Here is an 18,971-nt window from a genome sequence, read left to right on the forward strand (position 1 = left end):
TTGATCTGGATGTTTGCAAAGTAAAATATTGAAGTGATAGTTTGATGTTTTTAGGAGATGAGCTCATTAACTTTCTTGGTGGCAAGAAGAAGGAAAGATCGATGCTGCTCTTATGTCTGCGTGTCAAAGCTACAATCAGCAGCTGCTTAGCTTAGAAACCAAGTTACCATATTTTACTTCTTGCAAACAGACCAAGATTGTTCCCTAACGTGGTCGAGCGCATTCTGCTCATGCACCGTGTGAACAGCTCCCTCGTTTCATATGTGTGGATTTTGTGTGGGCGTGTCTTTGCAGCAGCATCCCAGGTTGTCAAATCACTCTCTCTCTCTGTCTCTCTCTCTCTCTCTCTCTCTCTCTCTCTCTCTCTCTCTCTCTCTCTCTCTCTCTCTCTCTCTCCACAGTTAACCCCGGCTGATCAAAGATTGACTGAAAGACTGAGAAATAAATAAAAAAATGCTAATCGTGGAAAGGAAACATTCACAGCGACCGGCCGTCGTCATGAGAACTGGGACCGTTTGTCATTTTAACCAGAGGGAAAACCAGCGTAATCTTTTTGGTGTTACAGTGAGACTTCAACCAAAGAAGAAGTGAATAGAGAACAGCCTTGTTTTATAATAATCATGACATAAAAAAAATATTATTCTGTCAGATGCCGTGGCTGACGTGGATTTATAATTGTGACGTGTCAGGCGTGTGTGTGATCATTTGTACATAGGATGAAGAGTCTGTGTAGCTCATAGTATGTGATTGTTTTATTTGTATGGATATAGCTGCAGCACGTTACACAGAACATGCTTGTGCTGTAGATGTATGACTACAGTTTTTGCTGAATGGAAGATTTTACATCATTATGACTCTTGAATTTCTTCGACACGCAATATGACACTAAATACTAAATGGATCCCATCAAGACGTAAAGACGGAATAATGTGAACTGAACAGAAATGATGTGCCTTCTTTACATCCATGACAAATTCAAATAAATTCTGTTGGAGAATTCATGTTTTCATTTGTGTCTTTTTAAATTTGTTGCTGTTGAAGATGTGTGCAGCTCTGCAGACACCGAGGCTGACGCTCTCTTTTGTGTCTTGACGTCTTATTTTGAAGCTTTTCTACTGAATTTCACACGACAATTTTCCCCTCCAGCGTCGACACGGAATCAAAAGAGGCAATGCGGTGTATGAAGTGTGTGTTTGAGTGCGTGCTTATATCTTTGTGAGGACCATTTTGAGCATCATGCTGACGGAGTGGGGACATTTTAGCTGATCCTCACTTTCTTTCAAAGGGCTGTTGAAGGGTTAATTCTTGCTTTAAGGGTTGTGTGTGTGTGTGTGTGTGTGTGTGTGTGCGTGTGCGTGCGTGCGTGCGTGCGTGCGTGCGCACATATATTTACACATGTATGTAAAGGTGTGTGTAGGCCTAGGTGTGTGTTTAGACATTTGTGTGTGTATATGTATGCATATATTATGTATATATTTGTGTGCATCTATATATACAGTATATGTGTGCATGCATATAATTATGTATGTACATATGTATTATATCTACAAATAATAATACAACATATATTAATACTTAAGTATCCTAAATGTATAAATTACACTATAGTAATGTACAGTAACATAGCGGACAATGATGTTAATGTACATTATGACACATTATAAATCCAGCGAGTTGTGGCGTGTGGCTGCAGGATGTGTTTCAGCAGTTTGCAGTATAGCTTTGTCTGTACCTCAGTGCTGCATGTGGAGTGAGTGGGCCTGACTGAAATAAATCTTTCAGAACAGCCTAAAGCTAACTGGCACTCGTCATACATTATGTATGACGGTTCATCGTGTTGCCCATCTGCTAAATTCTTATTGCAGGTCCAATCCAATCCTCTGTATCAGCCGGCGTGAAACCTACTGTACCGACCAGGTTGACCTGAGGTGGCACGAAGCCTTCTGCTGCTGCTCCTCCTCCTCCTCCTCCTCAGTGTGAAGTCACGCTTTCATCTGCAGGCTTCTCCTCTACATTTCTTTACTGTCGTGATTAAATCTAAATGCTAAATGCATGTACAAATAAGAACTTCATGTTCTTTTATTGTGTATTTTCTTATTATTCTGCTATTTTATACTTCCACACGTTTACATTTGATTGAAAAATATTCTTTCTATTCTACTCAATTTAATTCAGAGCTGGAGTTACAGGTTAGGTGGATTAAAAGTTTACATAGCAAACAGAAGGTAAGTTTACAACATATGATGCAAAATATGATGCACTGTTATAGATTAAACCTGAAAGGTTCCATATTTATTTATATATTCACTTCCATATTTTTACCTAAATAACATTTTAATTCTGAACTTTTACTCATAAGGGAGCATTTCTACATTCCTAAAAGTATTTTCAAGGAACTTGTGTTTGAATGTTGTCTTTTTTACGCAATTTTTATATAGTTTATTTGGCAAGAGAAGCTTTTAAGGTTATAAAAAGTATTTTGTTATTTTTATTAAACAAACATTTTAATTGAATACACACATTCATACTTGCCATTTTTCTATAAAATGATTAATTTTACTTGTATTACTTTCACATTATTGTATGATACGTTTACTTAAGTTAATTGTATGAATCCCTTGGTTCCATACTGTCCACAACCTGTTATATAACTAAGCCGTGCGACTTTAACTGTTTGCATCTGGGCACAGTGAATAATTTATTTCTGCTGAGCCGACACCTCGTGTCTCGAAGTAGCTTTTTCTGATGAGTCTAATTTTTAGCAAAAATAAATCCAATACACCTCATTTTAAACTGATGATCGGGCATTTCTGCTTCTTTCCCACACGCTCGCTCTCCCTCGCTGCCTTTGTACGAGAATCCAAAGGAGACATTAATGTAAACATCTAACTTCAAAGTGTTTCACTCAGCAAAACCATCGCTCACATATGTTCACATTAACGTTTTCAACTTGATATTCTCTAATCAGCCGTTTTTTAAAAGCTGAAGTAACAAAATCACAAAGTTTCCAGGTCTTGTACTTTCCCGTCAGGTTAGTCACTCTCTCTGTTGCAACAACTGCGTGTCCTTGACAAATGTCTGTGTGGTGACGGGTCAGTGTTTGCTCAGTGAGTAATGATTAGACTGGGGGGGGGGGGGGGGGGGGGGTTCTGAGCCCCAAGTAATTTGCAAGAGAGAGCACTGCTGAATCTGATGTAAAGAGCAGAGCGGCTGATACAGATTCAACTAGAAAACAAGACGGTAAGTTTTATTTTGTTACTCATGTTACCGAACATCATGTGCATGACCTGGAAATGACGTCACTTGTACTTTATTTGTTGTTGCAGTGGTGCAATACGTCAGGGAGATATTTAAGTCGTCTGCCTCATAATAATTTCTCTGCATCCTCTCTTTCTTGTGTCTTAGTGATGAACGCCCTCTTCGCCTTCCTTTGCTTGGCATACTTCTGCCATGGTGCCCTGTCCTGCCCGGCTCTTTGCAAGTGTTACTCCAGAAGAGCTGAGGTGGTGTGCAACGAGGTTCCCCTGACAGTGTTCCCCTCCGAGGGTCTCCCGAGGAACACCACCATGCTCACGATCCAGCTGACCAACATCACCTCCATCTCGGAGAGGCACCTGAGTGCCACGCCCCTGCTGCAGGAGCTCCACCTGTTCAGCAACCACCTGCAGCACCTTTCCTCCAATCTCCTCCGGGGCGTTCCTCACCTCAGCACTTTGGATCTGACAGAAAACAAACTGGCCGAGCTGCCAGCCGATGTCTTCAGCCACGCTCCGCTCCGCAGCCTGGTGCTGAAGGACAATCTGATTGAGACGGCGGATGCAGAGTGGCTTCCTGATAACAGCACTCTCACCTGGTTGGATTTATCTCGAAATCGAATGAGAAAGGTCCCGACTGCTCTGCTCCAGAAGCTGCCGCAGCTCGAGAGTCTTGACCTCTCCAACAACCGTCTGGAGACGATCTCTGCAAACTCCCTGGACGGGCTCACCAAACTGGAGAGGCTGAACCTGCAGGACAACAAACTAGAAACCCTGGATGCATCTGTACTCGAGAGCACCCGCAACCTCACCTACCTGTTCCTCTCTCGCAACAAGCTCAGCAAAATCCCCCAGAAGCTGTTTCAGGAGCTCACTGAGCTCAAGAACCTGTATCTGGAAGACAACCAGCTGAGCCACATCCCTCCAGGTTCTCTGGACCGGCTGAGCTCCCTGGACGAGGAGGGTCTGGACCTGACCTCCAACCCCTGGCAGTGCGACGGGAAGGTGGAGTACCTGTGGAGGTGGCTGCAGAAGAACAAGAAGAAGGTGTTCCTGCCACAAACCATCATATGTGCTTCACCTCCGTCTTTATCTGGGCGGTCGGTGATGTCGCTGACTGCGAGTGAACTAAATCTTCAGTCGTAACCGTTTCCATCGTCGTGTTGGTTATTATCTGACACGGTAAAGTTCACAGTTCAGCCTGTCAAACGTTTCAATAAATGAATAATTGTATTGGTGTAACATGAGTGTATAATTAAATGTGATTTAGAGTAAAACATACGATTGTGTCTTTGTTTGCACTTCACTTGCAGATAAACAGAGTTGTGACACATTGGTTTTGGAAATGAGCTTTTTCACTTCATAGCCAACAATTGATGAGAAGATTGATACCATCGATACGAGCCCTAAATATGAAGCAATACTTTTACAGCCTCTGAACCACAACTTCTCATTTTTACATCCGCCAGGTTATGTTTAATATCTGCATTTTATTCAGCAGAACTACCAGAGGTTTACTTTTGGAGTTCTTTGAAAATAACCTCCTAACAACAAGACAAGAGATTATGAAAGTGGACGAAAGGGAGACATTAAAACCGAATGGAAAATTCCTGCCGAAATAAAAGCAAAGAAAATATTGACTTGTGTGTGGTACTTTTGGAAAGTACAGAGAAAAGTGAACCGGTCAGTTGATGAGCTGGTTTGTTTGCTGTTGGCTTTGTTTGCCTCTTGCAACACTTTATGTTCTGAGTCAAATGTACTTGACATTTCAAATAAAACCGAGTCCACGTTCAAAACAGAGGGAGTTCTGCTTTTCCCCGTCAGGTAGGTTCATGCTTTCGAGATCATGATTTTAACAATATGATGATTTTAAATCTAAATCATTGATTTGTGTATCTATTTTCTCTGCAGTGTTAAAGATGAATTTGTGGCTGCTCCTGAGTGCCCTGGCTGAATGGCGTTACTCCTGCCCGGACCTCTGCTCCTGCTCGGTTCACCTATCAGAGGTCATTTGCAGCCGAAGCTCCCTCACACATTTCCCTGTCGACGGTTTATCTCCCAACACCATGCGACTCTCCATCCAGTCCACCGGCCTCGCCAATGTTACCGCCGGTCATCTGAGCGTGGTTCCCCACTTGAACTACCTGCAGCTCTATCACAACAACCTGACAAGCCTTCCCTCAGATCTGCTGAAGGGGGTTCCTTTCTTAAACACACTGGATCTCACCGGGAATCAGCTCGTTCACCTGCCTCCCGACATTTTCAGCCACGCCTCACTCCATAATCTGGTGCTGATGAATAATCGGATTGAAAAAGTGGACGCCGAGTGGTTCTCCGTCAACAGCAGCTTGATATCGTTGGACTTGTCTGGGAACCGGTTAACCGGCGTCCCGTCCGCTCTGCTCCGGAAGCTGTCTCATCTCCAGAGCCTTGACTTGAGCGATAACAATCTGCAGGAGCTACAAGCCGACGCCCTGACGAACCTGCACCACCTGGAGATGCTGAACCTCGCCGGGAACAAGTTGACCTCCCTGAAACCTGCAACTTTCACCCACAACCTGAAACTATCCAACCTTTTCCTGCAGGAGAATCACCTCCGAGATCTGCCGGCGACCCTCCTGCGGGGCCTCCGACACCTGGAGCTTCTGCTGCTGAATCATAATCAGCTGCAGTGTCTCCCCTCGGGTTTTCTGGATGAGGGGGGATCATCTTTTCAGGTGATGTTAGCAGGGAACCCCTGGGTGTGTGACGAGAAGATTGAGTTTCTGAAGAAGTGGCTCACTGTCCATCCTCACAACGTTGTCTTTCTGGCGACGGTGACCTGTGCAGGGCCCGAAGCTCTCAAACATCGACAAGTGGCGTCTTTGACCGACAGCGAGCTTGGTCTTCAAAAATTAGAGATGGGGTAAATAAAAAAATATATTTAGTCCCATCATCCTTCACTCTTATGTCAAACAAATACCACTGTTTTAAACCCTGAAATAAAACTTAATAATCAAATTCCTTTGACCTCTGCTTGTTTTTGTCATCGTTTGGATGTGGTCCAGCCCACTGGGGGGCGTAAGATCCTCAAAAAGTGTTGACCCTAAGGAGCTGAAGAGGTGGTGGCGCTCATTTTAGAACCAGGTTACTGCAGATCTGAGGCAAACATGCGCTAAAACAAATTGGACAGGAAATGTATTCTGATTAAACTGATTAAAAAAAATCCACAAGGCACATACTGTATTAGTAATTCACAGTTTGGGCAAACTAGATGTTTAAATCTTTTTTTCTGAAATGAATTTAAAGAACAATCCAAGCATCTTTAGATAATGAAAAGAAACGGTGGTGGCCCATATTTACATGAAATGAAAGCTCACTTCTCTCCTTCCTTCATGTGTCTTACGTTGAATCCTTACTCCAACACATCGGCCTTGTTTCAGTCATGCCCTTTTGTTTTTAATGATGTTGAGCATGTGGGAGTGTGTGGGCAGAGCAATGCAAGAGTCTTCCAGCTGACCTCCGCTGGTTGTGTTTGAATATCCCTCGTTCTCTTTCTCTTTCCTTTGGTCTCTTTCTCATTCAGTGAGTGTGTGTGTGTGTGTGTGTTTTTTCTACATGGCCACACACCTCCTGTCCAGCCTTGATCACGGTGAGTGCACTGGACTGTAATTTATTACCTTAATAATTTATATAATTATAATTTATATACCCTGATACAATATATAAAACATGGGCCTCCACTGGTGACTGTTACTTATGGAAATTGAATCTTCTTCCTGAATGTTCCCCAAAGAGCAGGAGAAACACCTCGGAGTTTGATTCATGTGGTTCATTCTACCATAAATACACAAGTTAATAAATTCAATTATTTTGTTGACTAATTAACTCAATAGTTAAGTTGATTTGACTTGATTAAATTTGAGTTAAATTAACTGGATTCAATTTTCTTGATTTGATTTGAACTTACTCAAAGAAATAATCAGTCAAAGGTGAATTTACTCAATTAAATTTAGCCATTTAAATGTATTAAATTGAATTTGTTCAGTAGTTGGTTCCTTCTAATTGGAACCATCTGTTTTGGGGGACAGTGGAGAAGAGCTCTCTCCTCGACCTCCACAATATACTGCTGCTCCTTGGGCAAGACGTTTAATCTCCATCTGCTCCAGCCAACCGCCCCCCCCCCCCCCCCCGGCACTGATCCCTGTGCTCCTTAGATACATGAGGATGAAGCTCCCTCCCCTGATGAGTGTGGAGGAGCGGAGCCTCGCTCTCGGGCACGATGCCGTACTCTCGTGCTAATGATAACCGACTGACACGGAAATCTAAAAGGTCACGTGCACGGTTTTCACGCTTTTGAAACTGACTGTGGCCTCTCTACGACTTGTTGATGTAGTAATTGAGACGTTATTGTCTTTGATAGCTTCTCATTAGCTCATAGTAGCGGAGTAATCACTTGACATTTTAATCATAACCAGCTCTCACCCAGGATTCCTCTGATATCTGCAGGTAATAAACTAGTGTTTGCTTACTTTCTTCTTCTCGCTTGAACCATAGATGTTTATAAAGATGGACGCCGCATGTCCACTTCCTCCCGTTGTACAAAACATGTTGCCAAATTTATCTGCACTGCTGCGCTTCGCCTCTGCTCTTCGACCTTCATCCTTCTCCGGTCACAATCACCTTCTTACGTTTACGTGTGTTTGAGCTCAGGCTGAAAGAAGAAAAGACGAGTCTGTTGGACTCATTAAAAGTGAACCTGAAGGTGGGTGAGAGGAGTCACACTGTGGCTGCCTTCAGAAGCTTGAGGCCATTAACCAAGCGAGCACTTAACAACAGTCAAACCTGCCGAGCCCGTCGTCAAACATCCTACGCTTTTTTTTCCTTTACTCGGGATTGACGTCATTTTGTTTATGCCTCAAACCTGCGCGTTTTCAGGACCAGCATGCTTTGCAGCTCTCAGTCAGGATCCATTTGACCAAAATAGCCTGAACTCGCGCATTAACCGGGAACTTCGTCTATCATAATTGTATGTGCATTGTATTCATCGCATTCTCCTGCTCATAAATCATCGCTCCACTCGACAACACAAACGCGGGGAAAAGGAATATGCTGCTGCCTTAACGCATTATCTCATTATTGGGAAAGAGGGCTGAAGCCGTTTCCCATTCTGTATGACTGGTTGTTGTAAATGGCCCCTCGTGCTCTTCTGGGAAATGGGCTATTAAGGGGCTCTTCCTAGATGGACACTGCACACAACACCGCCCACAAATCCAGGCTGCTCTATTGAGGGGAATAAAGGTTTCGATGGAGGCTGTTTACATATACAAAGACGACTGTAACCACAGGGAGAACGTTCACAGAAATGTAACGGCTATTTATCCATCGAAACCTGTGTGCACACAGAAGTAGAAGAAGTAATGGTGAAGGTGCAATTGGAACAGAAAAAAGGCTTCTCGGGTCCAAAAGAATGAAAAATGAAACGAATATCAAGATGACAACAACTTAGTAATGGCCAAATTAGAGAGGACACAAAGCAGCAGTGTTGATGGATGTTTGGGGCTTTTCTCAGCCAGATACAGACGCAGCAAATGAAACTATTGATAAAAACAAAATAGGAAAGTACCAGCAAAGACAACAGATAAATATCAAGTTTCACCCAAACGACACATTTTCATCGTAGCTCCAGTGATGTAACCGATGGATATTTGGGGATTTCTTTGTCCAGGTTTGAAGTTTTTGTCTCAATCGTATGCAATCGTCAACACCACTGTTCATTAGGGAAAATAAAGATAAACAGGACCCCGATCTGTGTTTCATTAGCCCACCCTCAGGAAACACAGCAGCTCTGATCTCCCACATGTAGTCGTCTTAAAAACGTTACTGTCAGATCATCCGCTCCTCCCCCACCTCCTGCCATTCCCCTCGGACAGTACACATCCACGCGCCGCACCGACTATGTAAATGTTCCACTGCGGCGATGCACGGCGTTCGATCCCTGCTGCTTTGATCCGACGCTGATCTTTCTTGTAAATACTCGTCCCCGCTGTTCCTTTCTCGTCTCACTCTGTAATTCCTCTTTCCAGGGATGGCAGATTGATCTGCACATCACCATCCGTCTGTGTTCGCTCACAGTGACCCACGCAGGGGACAAACGGGGCCATGGGAGTTTAATTACCTCCGAGCACAAAAGACAAGGACGTGGCATTTCATCACAGTTTGATCTAAGTCTAAATCTCCCCGGTGACTCCTCACGTCCTCTGCCAGAAGTTTTAATGTCGGCTCCATGATATCCCTTCACACCGGGCTCATATGCATCACCATCTGTCTGGAGGGGCTTTACGTAGGGCCTATAACAGACCTTTCACCTGTTGTTGGGGCGCTGGGCCACGCAGACGTGCCTGCAGCCATTAAAATGTGTTCACAGCATCTAGGAACAGGGCCAAGGCCACTGAGTTAGGTCATATGTCACTGGTAAGTGTGGAGACGGCTCAGGACAACTGTGTCTGACTGGAATGAAGCAGCCAAGAAAAAGCAATTGTCATGAGCTATGTGGCATTTATTGACCTTTTATTGACAGGCTAGGTGAAATGTTTCAGACACTATCCATCCATTATTTATACTGCTTATCCTAATCGGCATGTGTTTGGATTGTAGTAGGAGGCAGATACCCGGAGAAAACCCACACAGACGCACTGAGAATATGCAAACTCCACACGGGAAGGCACAAAACCGAGCAGGTACCATCATGCCACCCCCTTAAAATACCAACTGTTTTACACATTAATTATTCCGAAATATCTGCAGCTGGGTCCAGATACCAGAAATTTGTCATTTATGTAATCCAAACAAAAACTCAACATCATAATCCTACTTGAGAGGGGGTTCATGGGAAATTTCCCAGTCGAGAACTTTTTCACATGAACATTTCTTGGGAGCAGTAATATAAAACTGTCAAACTTCCATCTGTGACGGAAATAAAACTGACATCCCAGAGGAAACACAAGTCTGGTGATGCCTTCACTAAATATCTTTTTTTTTTTAACGACCTGTTGCCCTAAATTAATTGAAATCCTTGAAGCAAGCCTCTATGACATGGATGTTCTGCTCCATACAACATCATTGTCTCTGGATGAGATAATCAGTGGGGGCAAGTGCATCAGCCATCAGGTCAGATGTATTACAATGGCTTTGGTCTCTCGGGGCCAATTTCCTTAATTACATGTCCACACATTTATTACCGGAAGTGACACGGCGCCACTAGAACATGGCTGATCCAGTGTAAAGCGCCGTTTCTGAAACGGGGACCATCAGCGAAGGGCATGAGCTGAGTGACGGAGAGGAAAGCAAACACAACTCGTACCAGACAGAAGGAGACGTAGGTTTTTATTCTCCAGGCAGAGGTCCACAGGAGAGCCGTTTCTAAAGCGTGGCTGTTTACAACCTTCTAATTAAATTCATTTGCTGGAAAACCCGAGAATTGATTTTTGAAATAAACTGAGGCTCCTTTAACAAGCTTTCGCTTTGAACAAGTCATTTAAAGCTGTCAATGGGCAACGCTTTCAAGTTCCTCTGGAGAATGTGAGCAGTAGAAAGGCGAAGCGTGTGATTTCAGACAGCCGAGGCCTGATCAAAGCCGTCAGCACAACAGCGTGAAGCAGTGACAGAAAAACACAGAGCGCCGACACTAAATGACAATTCAAAGAAACACTATTCAAGACATTAATGGGTACAAAACATGAATAATACAGCTTCACTGGGAGTCCAACTTTAAATTTACATATTCATATTTGCAGAATTCACAAACTCTCACCGGGGACTGAACGGTGTCGGCCTGAAAGACTTTTTGAATATCACCCTCAATGGAATTCTGCTCAGAGTTAAAGGGGAAGAATAACACACTCAGGTCTCTACTGTACGATACACATGGGACGTAGAGAGGGAATTAGCCTAGCGTAGCATAAGAGGAAGAAACAGCTCACTTTTATCCAAAGTTCCAGCCAAAAGGTTTTCTAATTAGCTAATTTGTCTTTTGTCTTTGTCTTCACTTTGTTTTTAATTTCTTTACTGACCGTATATAAAGATGGACGACAGTACTGCTCCCAAAAGTGAAGCCAAAGTGTCTGGATTGCCCCCTGGTGGCTGGCTGAAGTATCGGGAAGACAGCTGTGATTTAACATGTCAAATAAGTTTCTTTCAAAGATGGTTTCTTTCATTTTACATAGTTCTTATCAGACTGATGTTCGTTCAAGTTTAATCCTCTGCTGGCTTTAGTTTCATATTTACGATACAGACATGAGCATGATAGGGATCTTCTCATTATACTCTCTGCAAGAATCTGCAAGAAGAATAAAAACGTCAAACTATCACTCAAACATTTAAACTTTTGACCTCTTCTGGCAGTGAGAAGCGATTTTTTTTTTGTGAAACTAAAAAAAATGGCCCTGTGAGATATTAGCTAAACGATCCGACCTGTTTGTGATCACTTACAACAAATGAACTCTCAAGGTTTCATCTCCGACTGCTGAATTTCAGTTTTAGTCTCTTCCTATTCATAAAATGTAAGAGCTACAGGGTCTCATACAGTGGTCATCAGATGCTGCTCAGCTGTTCTCTGGGATTTCAGATTGATGAGGCAACAAAATTCCTCAATAAAGTCCAAGTCTACAGTGCCCATTAAATTATTCACGCCCCCTTGGAAGCTTTATGTTTTAAACATTGAAGCAAAGAAGATATCTGTTTCAAGCAGATCTCAAAAGGTGATTTAATTGAATTACAACTGTAAAATATAAAATGCACATTTGTGTAAATATGCAAGATTATAATGGATTATAATAATATGAGTTCACAAACATTAGTTGTTCCCCTTGGTTTAACATTTCTAACAGATGACTCTAATCAGAGAGGTTATTTTCTGCAGCACGAGATCTGATGTAACTCTCTACTTTGCAGGAACCTGGTTTGTTCTCAGAGCAGCAGACGACTGGGCGACGTCACGTAGAAACGTCGTAAAGCGACTTGAGCAAGAGCCAACGCAGATGTTTTCACTGAGGCTGAGTATTAAACTGCCCAGAACCACCAGCTCTCTATTTCACATCAAAAGGCATCGTTAAAAAAAAAAGACTCCATAACCGGCCATAACTTCAAGTCAAATCTCAAGACACTGATCTGGCTGCGGGACTAAAGGCTGAACGCACACTTTCCATTTTCCTCCGTCTTCTTATCACGTAAAGGGTTTCGACAGCTTCACGGTTATTACGTCCACCGAGGCGGTGGTTCGACATCATCCACCACGGTTCAATTTTGCTCTCAGGAGTCGCTGAACATAAATCTGTATTTTCATTAAGACAAAAGATAAAAGGTAATAAACTAATGAAGCGATCCACTAGGACACTTAGACCTGATTTATGTTGAAAATACTGAGTTCACCACACACCTCAGTGTCAGTGCAGCCATAACTGAGGCTGTGTCTCAATTCAGGGGCTGCAACCTTCGAAGACCGAACAGAAATAAGAGGCTCTTGTCAAGAAGAGCTGAAGTTTGACATGAGGAGAAAGTTCTACTGCCCCTTGGTTTTCCTTGTATCATTAGCTGTTGATTGAGTTTAAGCGTGACACTCAAGCACTGGACGTCTTGTCGCTTGCCGGCACCATTGTCTCCTTGAAAAACAGTTTGTATCCTGAACCCTGTGATATGTTGGGGCCAGCAAGGATCCACCAGTCGGAGCCTTCATTTCTCTGGGAGAGAAGGACGCTTTCGTCTGCCTCATTTGAGGGAGCCTTCGAAAACGGGGCCGTCTATAGTGGTGTCCCGCTGTGACAGTCTTCAAAAGCAGCCTCCGAAGGTGCAGCCTTCCACAGCTTCTATCCAGCAGCTTCCTTCAAGCAGAAACCTTCATTCAGCTCTCTGCACAAGCTGCACCTCCTCTCTACTCGTCTGTGTTTATGTTGCCGCAGCACGACTGTGTTGATTTTATTGTTTGACACTCCACCTTGACATCTTGAAAGGTTCTGGCAAAGTCAGCTGCGAGGGCAGTTTAGTAATGCATTCGGTACGATGCGCTGACCGGGCTCAAGTTATTGGATTCTGTGAAATGAAAGTGTATTTACATTCTGCCGGTTCTATAAATTCTCACTCGCTATTCCTGATCTGCATTGTTATAGAAAAGCCAGAAGGGAAAAGACGTGATGATTTTACCAGATACATTCTGCAAGATAAAAAAGAAGAAGTGATGAGGTGAGAGGGGGAGAAAAAAAGAAGATATGAAAAATAATTCTTGCAAATGCCTTGAGTGGGTTCGGTGCTTCATCCTATTCCGCTATTTTGAAGAAGGTCAAATTTAATCTATGTAATTATTGTCATGAAAGCTCTCGGCTTGAATCAAAGTGCTCCAGGATACGCCCACGCACAAACATTCCTATTGAAAAAAATCATCTTGCACAAAAAATAAAATAAAAAACGCTCCTCGATTATGTTTCTTCCTTTTCCTCTGAATGTGACATCAGGGAGATTACCTTTTCCCTCTGCGGCAAATATCTCTCAAATGGAGATGGTGCTCGGAGAGGTGGGCTGTTCAACCCTGGCATTACACATTCTTATTCAAATGAATGTGTTTGGCCATTTTCTCCAGGATATGAATCCATTCAAATATCCCATTTGCTCCATTTGAGGCTGGACATTATCGGCTTTTAGTGTCATCTAGAGAGCCATATTTATCCAGGAGGTGTTTTGAATACCTCCCGTGTTGTGTTTCTTTTCTCTCTCTCCGTCTGTCTCCGTCTTTATTTTTCTTTTTCACTATTTGCAACTTGGATCCTGATGTTTGAGCCTGTATGGCGTACAGGCGCAGAAACTACTCACCAGATTTACACGAAACTTAACCACAGTTAAACTTTACGTGTAACCGTGGTGAAAACAATATACGTACATGTAAGATATAATTACCTCTTGTTTGTGTTGAACTTCTCTTTGTCTGTGCTATATGTGTGTCCAGGATACCGTCAGGGATTCTCCTATTTTTAGATTAGAGAGTTGAGTAAAAGATCGCTGTCCTACAGGTCGACGGAGTGGGGGAGAGTCCCTGTGTGTCCTCGCTGTCCTCAAATGGTTCGGTGTAACCTAATACTACTGTGCCAGTACGTCACCAGGAAACAATCCCAGAGCTGGCAGTCAGCCGGACGGGATACACGAGGATTCAGGAATTGCTTTGATCATCTGAAACTCTCGCGGACGACACTGTCGACACGGATCTCTTTAAGTTTCTCTCCACTGAAGTTACCAGGTAACTGACTGTAGCAGCAGCAGCTGGAAGCATCACCGGGTTCAGGCTGAATGTCAAGCTGTGTTTATTTACAGCATCTTCAAGCGCGATCCATGGTTTAACACTATGACGGTGAAACCAACACGGCACGCCAGAGATTGTTCTTCTCTACCCTTGCTGCATGTGAACAGTGGAAAGCCAGGTCAGCAAGATTGTGTAAACACCATTAGAACGGCCCTCAGTGGAACGCATACCTACACTAAGGCCAAATAGTTGCCCTCAAATTCAATCAAGCCACAAAAGATCTGTGAAAATGTAAAGACAATAAACCCTGGATACGTCGTTTTGTCCCCTAGATTCAATGGGTTCTCACTTGGCCTGTGTCTCATTGTTCCACCAAGTTTCGTTGAAATCCGTTCAAGCACAAACCCACCATTTGTCATCATTTTTGTGTGTTGAGAGGATTTCGTTCTGCAGATGCATCAGACAACCTCATGTTTAAAGTCGTATCATGTGGCTAAAATAAATATCCCTTTGCCCAGGACATTGTCAGACAACTCATCTTTACTCAAAAAAATACCTCTGAGGATATAACAGCTCTGACCCTCCAGAACAATACACTGAATCAGTGGCAATGTCCGTTAACAAGCTGTACGAATTCTCTTTGTGGCTTTTTTAATGGACCGATAATGATGAGCACAAATTTCCGTGTAAATACTCAGGAGCAGCTCTAATCTTAAAACGCCCACTGAGCGCCGCAGATGACCAACATGTGGGAGTAAAAACTGGTGATTAGCCGTCGGATCACAGCAGGTCGCTGTGGAGTACGCCGCAGATGGTTGTGTGTTTGTGTGCTTGTAATTATTTGTATGCAATTGTGGGAGAGAAAGGGAGGATGTTTGTGTGTGTGTGCATGCGTATGAATCTAAATTTGAACGTGAAGGTGGGTGCATGTGTATTTGCATCTGCTGCTGGGGGGGGGGGGGGGGCATTGTACCATTGCACAATGCATGCCTTTGACATTCCAGCTCCACCTGTCAGCATGCACAAAGGCCTCTCTCCCGCTCCGACATGTGTGAATCTGCAGCTGGTCGGCAGAGATAGCAGAATCCTGTGTTGGACACGTGTGGGTGGACGCACTGCAGAGTCCTGCCTGACCTCCTCCGTGATCTCTCTCTCTCGGGCAGCACAAAACAGCAAGACGCTGATTCTGAGTCCGAGCTTATCAAACACGCTGACGTCTTGTGCCAGTGAATGATGCTCTGTCAGTGTGAGGCAGGAAGATGGATCAGCCTCCTTCACTCTGACAGGAGGTGCAGTGATCACAGCACTTCAACATTTTTTTTTTTTTGACCTTTACTCTTAGCTCCCTCATCAGGCCAAACACTGTATTTTTTTTATTGTGCAAAAACCTCTTCATGTCCAACGTGGATCAGTTGAAGATTAAACGCCCTTGTTACAGTTGTCTTTTGTTAGAAAATGGGTTTGTGATATCTTTTCAGCCGGCGAAATTACATTTTTCTTATGCTAGCATGAAGGTTACAGCTTTACCTGCACAGCAGTGATACCCATCCACACTTAGATGCTGTGTACTCTTGCAGTTTGCTAATGGGTGTGAGGGTTGATTGTGGAGGGGATGCCCAATAGCTCATTGGGCGGGAGCCCCACGTATGGAGGTTCGAGTCCTGCAGCCGCCACAGGGTCGGTTCTGGCCCTTTGCTGCATATCTTCCCCGCTCTCTCTCTCTCTCTTTCCCCTTTTTTACACACTCAACTCTGTCCTAAAGGTCAAATGCAATGAAAAATATATTTTCTAAAATAAGGAATGATTGCTGAACCAATCTGAAAGGAAGGATTGTTTTAATTTTTTAAAGAAGAAGTGTAGTCGTGAGACCTTAACACTAAGCAAAGATGCATGAGAACCAGGCTGCAAGCAAGAAAAGTCTCATCTGTTAAAAGTAAGTAATAAACATTTTAAATAGGTGGCTCAAGTATTCATTTGAACGATTTGGGCCATTTATCCATCATTTCTTGGGTGAAATGATTCAGTCTTAAGGACGATTTTTAGCTCAAAGTGAAAATGTAACCCACAGGTGAGGGTGAACACTCAAACCCTCCTCCACTGCACCATGTCACTGTGAGTCCACCTCCTACTGACGCCCTCTGTGTTCTCCTCAGTTAAACAATTTAAATGTTTCACCTTCTGAGCACAAACCATGTATTTACATCCGAGCTGTTGTGCGTATTTAATAAAATAACACCGGGGCACATAGAGTGCAGCCTTGACACGGCTCGTCCCTCCAGGTTACATTAAAAAAATCAAACCCTTGACATCTGGGACCTGACGTCTGAATTAAATGTCCCATTTTAATTACAGCTCCCCCCGCTGTGCCGAGAGAGGAAGTTTCTGGGGAATGTTGAATTCTTGCGGCAGGTTTGGTGTCACTCAGGCTAATGGTGTAGGAGTGACCTTTCAAATTGTGGAATTTTAACCTTTAAATATAGCAGCCATTAAAGGGCAATTTTGAGTTCATTTTTGAAAGTGTGGGACGCAGTGTGAGAAACATCATCTCTGTAAGTTTCAAAATTGAATTAAGACCCATGTTTGAGGCAGATACAGACTTATTCATACTCTTACATATCGTTTTTCATGAATTATTGAAAAAGAGGTTGATTATTCATATTCTTCTTCATCTTTTTCATCTATCTGAGCTCCTTCTTTGCCTCTTCTCAGAATTTCCAGCCTCTTGATCTTGTGAAGCACTTTGTTTATATAGGTGCTACACAAATAAAGTTATTATTATCACTTATTTGGATTATTCTTTGTTTCACGTCCAGCCTGTTGCTGCTTCACCTCGGCACATTCGTGCATTCGGAGCAGAGTGGTGACGACTGCTGCTAAAATGTAAACCCATTAAAAGAACATGTCCTGCAGCTGCTCAGGTCCCAGTGTTGACAACGTGATCCTTCGCAGAATCGCAGCCCCACTGACACATCCACTGCTTTTAACACGCTCCTGCACAGACTGAGTTTTACATCTGAAACACTACCTCACTCTCAGTCGCAACATAAAACACTGATCCCAGGAAGATCACAGGCAAAAAACAGACATGATATGTTGCCTTCATATATTCCCTATGAAATGTATGGCACTGTAGGTCTCACTTTCAAACACCTGATGCCTCAGGAACCTCTCATGGACTCACTACATTTGTCTTTTCTCTCACAGGAGCTTCCTATCTTTATTACTTCAAAAAAACCAAAAAACATTCATGGTGATATATATATATATTTCTGTACAGAGGAATACACTACCGTGCCGTCTACAGTCTGAGTGTGAGAATTGGGGATGGGGGAGTTATATAAGGAGCCTACATAGGGGGAATCCACGTACTGGCTGTTCCCCTCAGCCCACAGGGAGTCACTGCGCAAAGGCAAAGCTCATCAAGTCAATGTATGTCCCTTTAATAGGTGCAATTCTTCAAAATATGAAGGTCCTCAGAGGCCATGGCTGCAGTTTCTATTGAGGCTATTTACAATCTCAAGTCGTCGTTGTATCATTAACCCAGAGGTTAAGTTTGAATCAATCAAAAATCAACAGTGGATAATTATTTCTGATGTTTTGTTCTTCTGTTCTGAAGGTGTTGTTTGTTCACGAGACAAAATACTCGGTGGTCTTCGGCTGTGCTTCCAAAGCTCGTGTCCTTTGCTGGGGGTCGACAGGCCGGCCCCTTCCCTGGATCCTTCAGTAAAGGGATGTATGTCTCACTGTGGCAGGAGCGCATGGTGCTGTCCCACACCCCGCACCGCAAACGTGTTGGTGCGCACTGGGTTGCAGCCTCCAGCTCCCCGGAGCGCAGCGCCATCAGCTCGATCTCGTGCTTGGCCGCAGTCCCAGCACCTGTTTGCTTGTTGTAGAACAGGACGAAATGTGTTGATGATGGGGTGGATGGGCAGCGCGATGGCGATCACCCCGCAGAGGAAGCTGATGGCCGCGTTGCACCGACCCAAAGTGGTCTTGGGGTAGACGTCTCCATAGCCCACTGTGGTCATGGTGATCACAGCCCACCAGGAAGGACTGGGGGATGCTGGTGAACAGGGTTTCCGGGTGGCTCTGCTCCATGGTGTAGCCCAGTGCGGAGAAAAGGAAAGACCCCCACGCCCATGTACATGAGGAGCAGCCCGAGCTCTTTGAAGCTGCTCTTCAGGGCAGATTGTGAGCGTCTGGAGTCCGGAGGAATGACGTGCCAGCTTGAAAATGCGCGCTATGCGCATTATGCGTAAAGCCCTGCACCGCCTGCTGCACGTTAGCCAGCTCCATCATCCCGGCGCGAAGGAGGTGAGGATGAGCACCACGAAGAAGGGCATGATCGCCATGAAGTCGACGATGTTCATGAAAGCAAACACGAATTTGATTTTGTTGGGGGCAGAGATGAGACGCAGGAAGTATTCAATAGTGAACCAGCAGATGCCACAGCG

At 43.9% G+C, this 18,971-nt stretch overlaps 3 protein-coding genes and 1 pseudogene across 9 annotated transcripts in view; 3 read left to right on the top strand and 1 right to left on the bottom strand.

The window, feature by feature from the left end:
- LOC117757961 (rho-associated protein kinase 2-like) overlaps nucleotides 1-650 on the top strand; it is a 32,230-nt gene extending 31,580 nt beyond the window's left edge. For all 7 annotated transcript variants that reach the window (XM_034579194.1, XM_034579193.1, XM_034579192.1 and 4 more), the window contains one exon: nucleotides 402-650. Coding sequence is in view for 2 of the 7 variants with exons in the window: in XM_034579195.1 (XP_034435086.1) it covers nucleotides 402-405 (4 nt within the window). In the remaining 5 variants the exon portion in view is untranslated. The remainder of the gene's footprint in view (nucleotides 1-401) is intronic.
- Nucleotides 651-3,073: 2,423 nt separating this feature from the next.
- Nucleotides 3,074-4,535, top strand: LOC117757969 (leucine-rich alpha-2-glycoprotein-like). Its single transcript, XM_034579214.1, has 2 exons — nucleotides 3,074-3,240; nucleotides 3,406-4,535. The coding sequence occupies exon 2, from the start codon at nucleotides 3,408-3,410 to the stop codon at nucleotides 4,398-4,400; it is 993 nt and encodes a 330-aa protein (XP_034435105.1). The 5' UTR covers nucleotides 3,074-3,240; nucleotides 3,406-3,407; the 3' UTR covers nucleotides 4,401-4,535.
- Nucleotides 4,536-4,833: 298 nt separating this feature from the next.
- On the top strand, nucleotides 4,834-6,213 carry LOC117757968 (leucine-rich alpha-2-glycoprotein-like). The gene is made up of 2 exons (XM_034579213.1): nucleotides 4,834-5,078; nucleotides 5,166-6,213. Exons 1-2 carry the CDS (start codon nucleotides 4,946-4,948, stop codon nucleotides 6,161-6,163), a joined length of 1,131 nt encoding a protein of 376 aa, XP_034435104.1. The 5' UTR covers nucleotides 4,834-4,945; the 3' UTR covers nucleotides 6,164-6,213.
- A 10,287-nt stretch (nucleotides 6,214-16,500) lies between these two features.
- The window catches only part of LOC117757966, a 3,490-nt pseudogene continuing 1,019 nt past the window's right edge, over nucleotides 16,501-18,971 (bottom strand).

This window comes from Hippoglossus hippoglossus, chromosome 24, assembly GCF_009819705.1.
Source record: "Hippoglossus hippoglossus isolate fHipHip1 chromosome 24, fHipHip1.pri, whole genome shotgun sequence".
Classification (NCBI taxonomy): Eukaryota; Metazoa; Chordata; class Actinopteri; order Pleuronectiformes; family Pleuronectidae; genus Hippoglossus; species Hippoglossus hippoglossus.

What these genes read in the sequence shown, in the direction of transcription:
- LOC117757968 (XM_034579213.1), top strand. Translation starts at nt 4,946, where the DNA reads ATGAGCTGGTTTGTTTGCTGTTGGCTTTGTTTGCCTCTTGCAACACTT. An exon ending in GTTCTGCTTTTCCCCGTCAG is followed by an intron (nt 5,079 to 5,165) that starts GTAGGTTCATGC and finishes TTTTCTCTGCAG; the next exon opens with TGTTAAAGATGAATTTGTGG.
- LOC117757969 (XM_034579214.1), top strand. Translation starts at nt 3,408, where the DNA reads ATGAACGCCCTCTTCGCCTTCCTTTGCTTGGCATACTTCTGCCATGGT.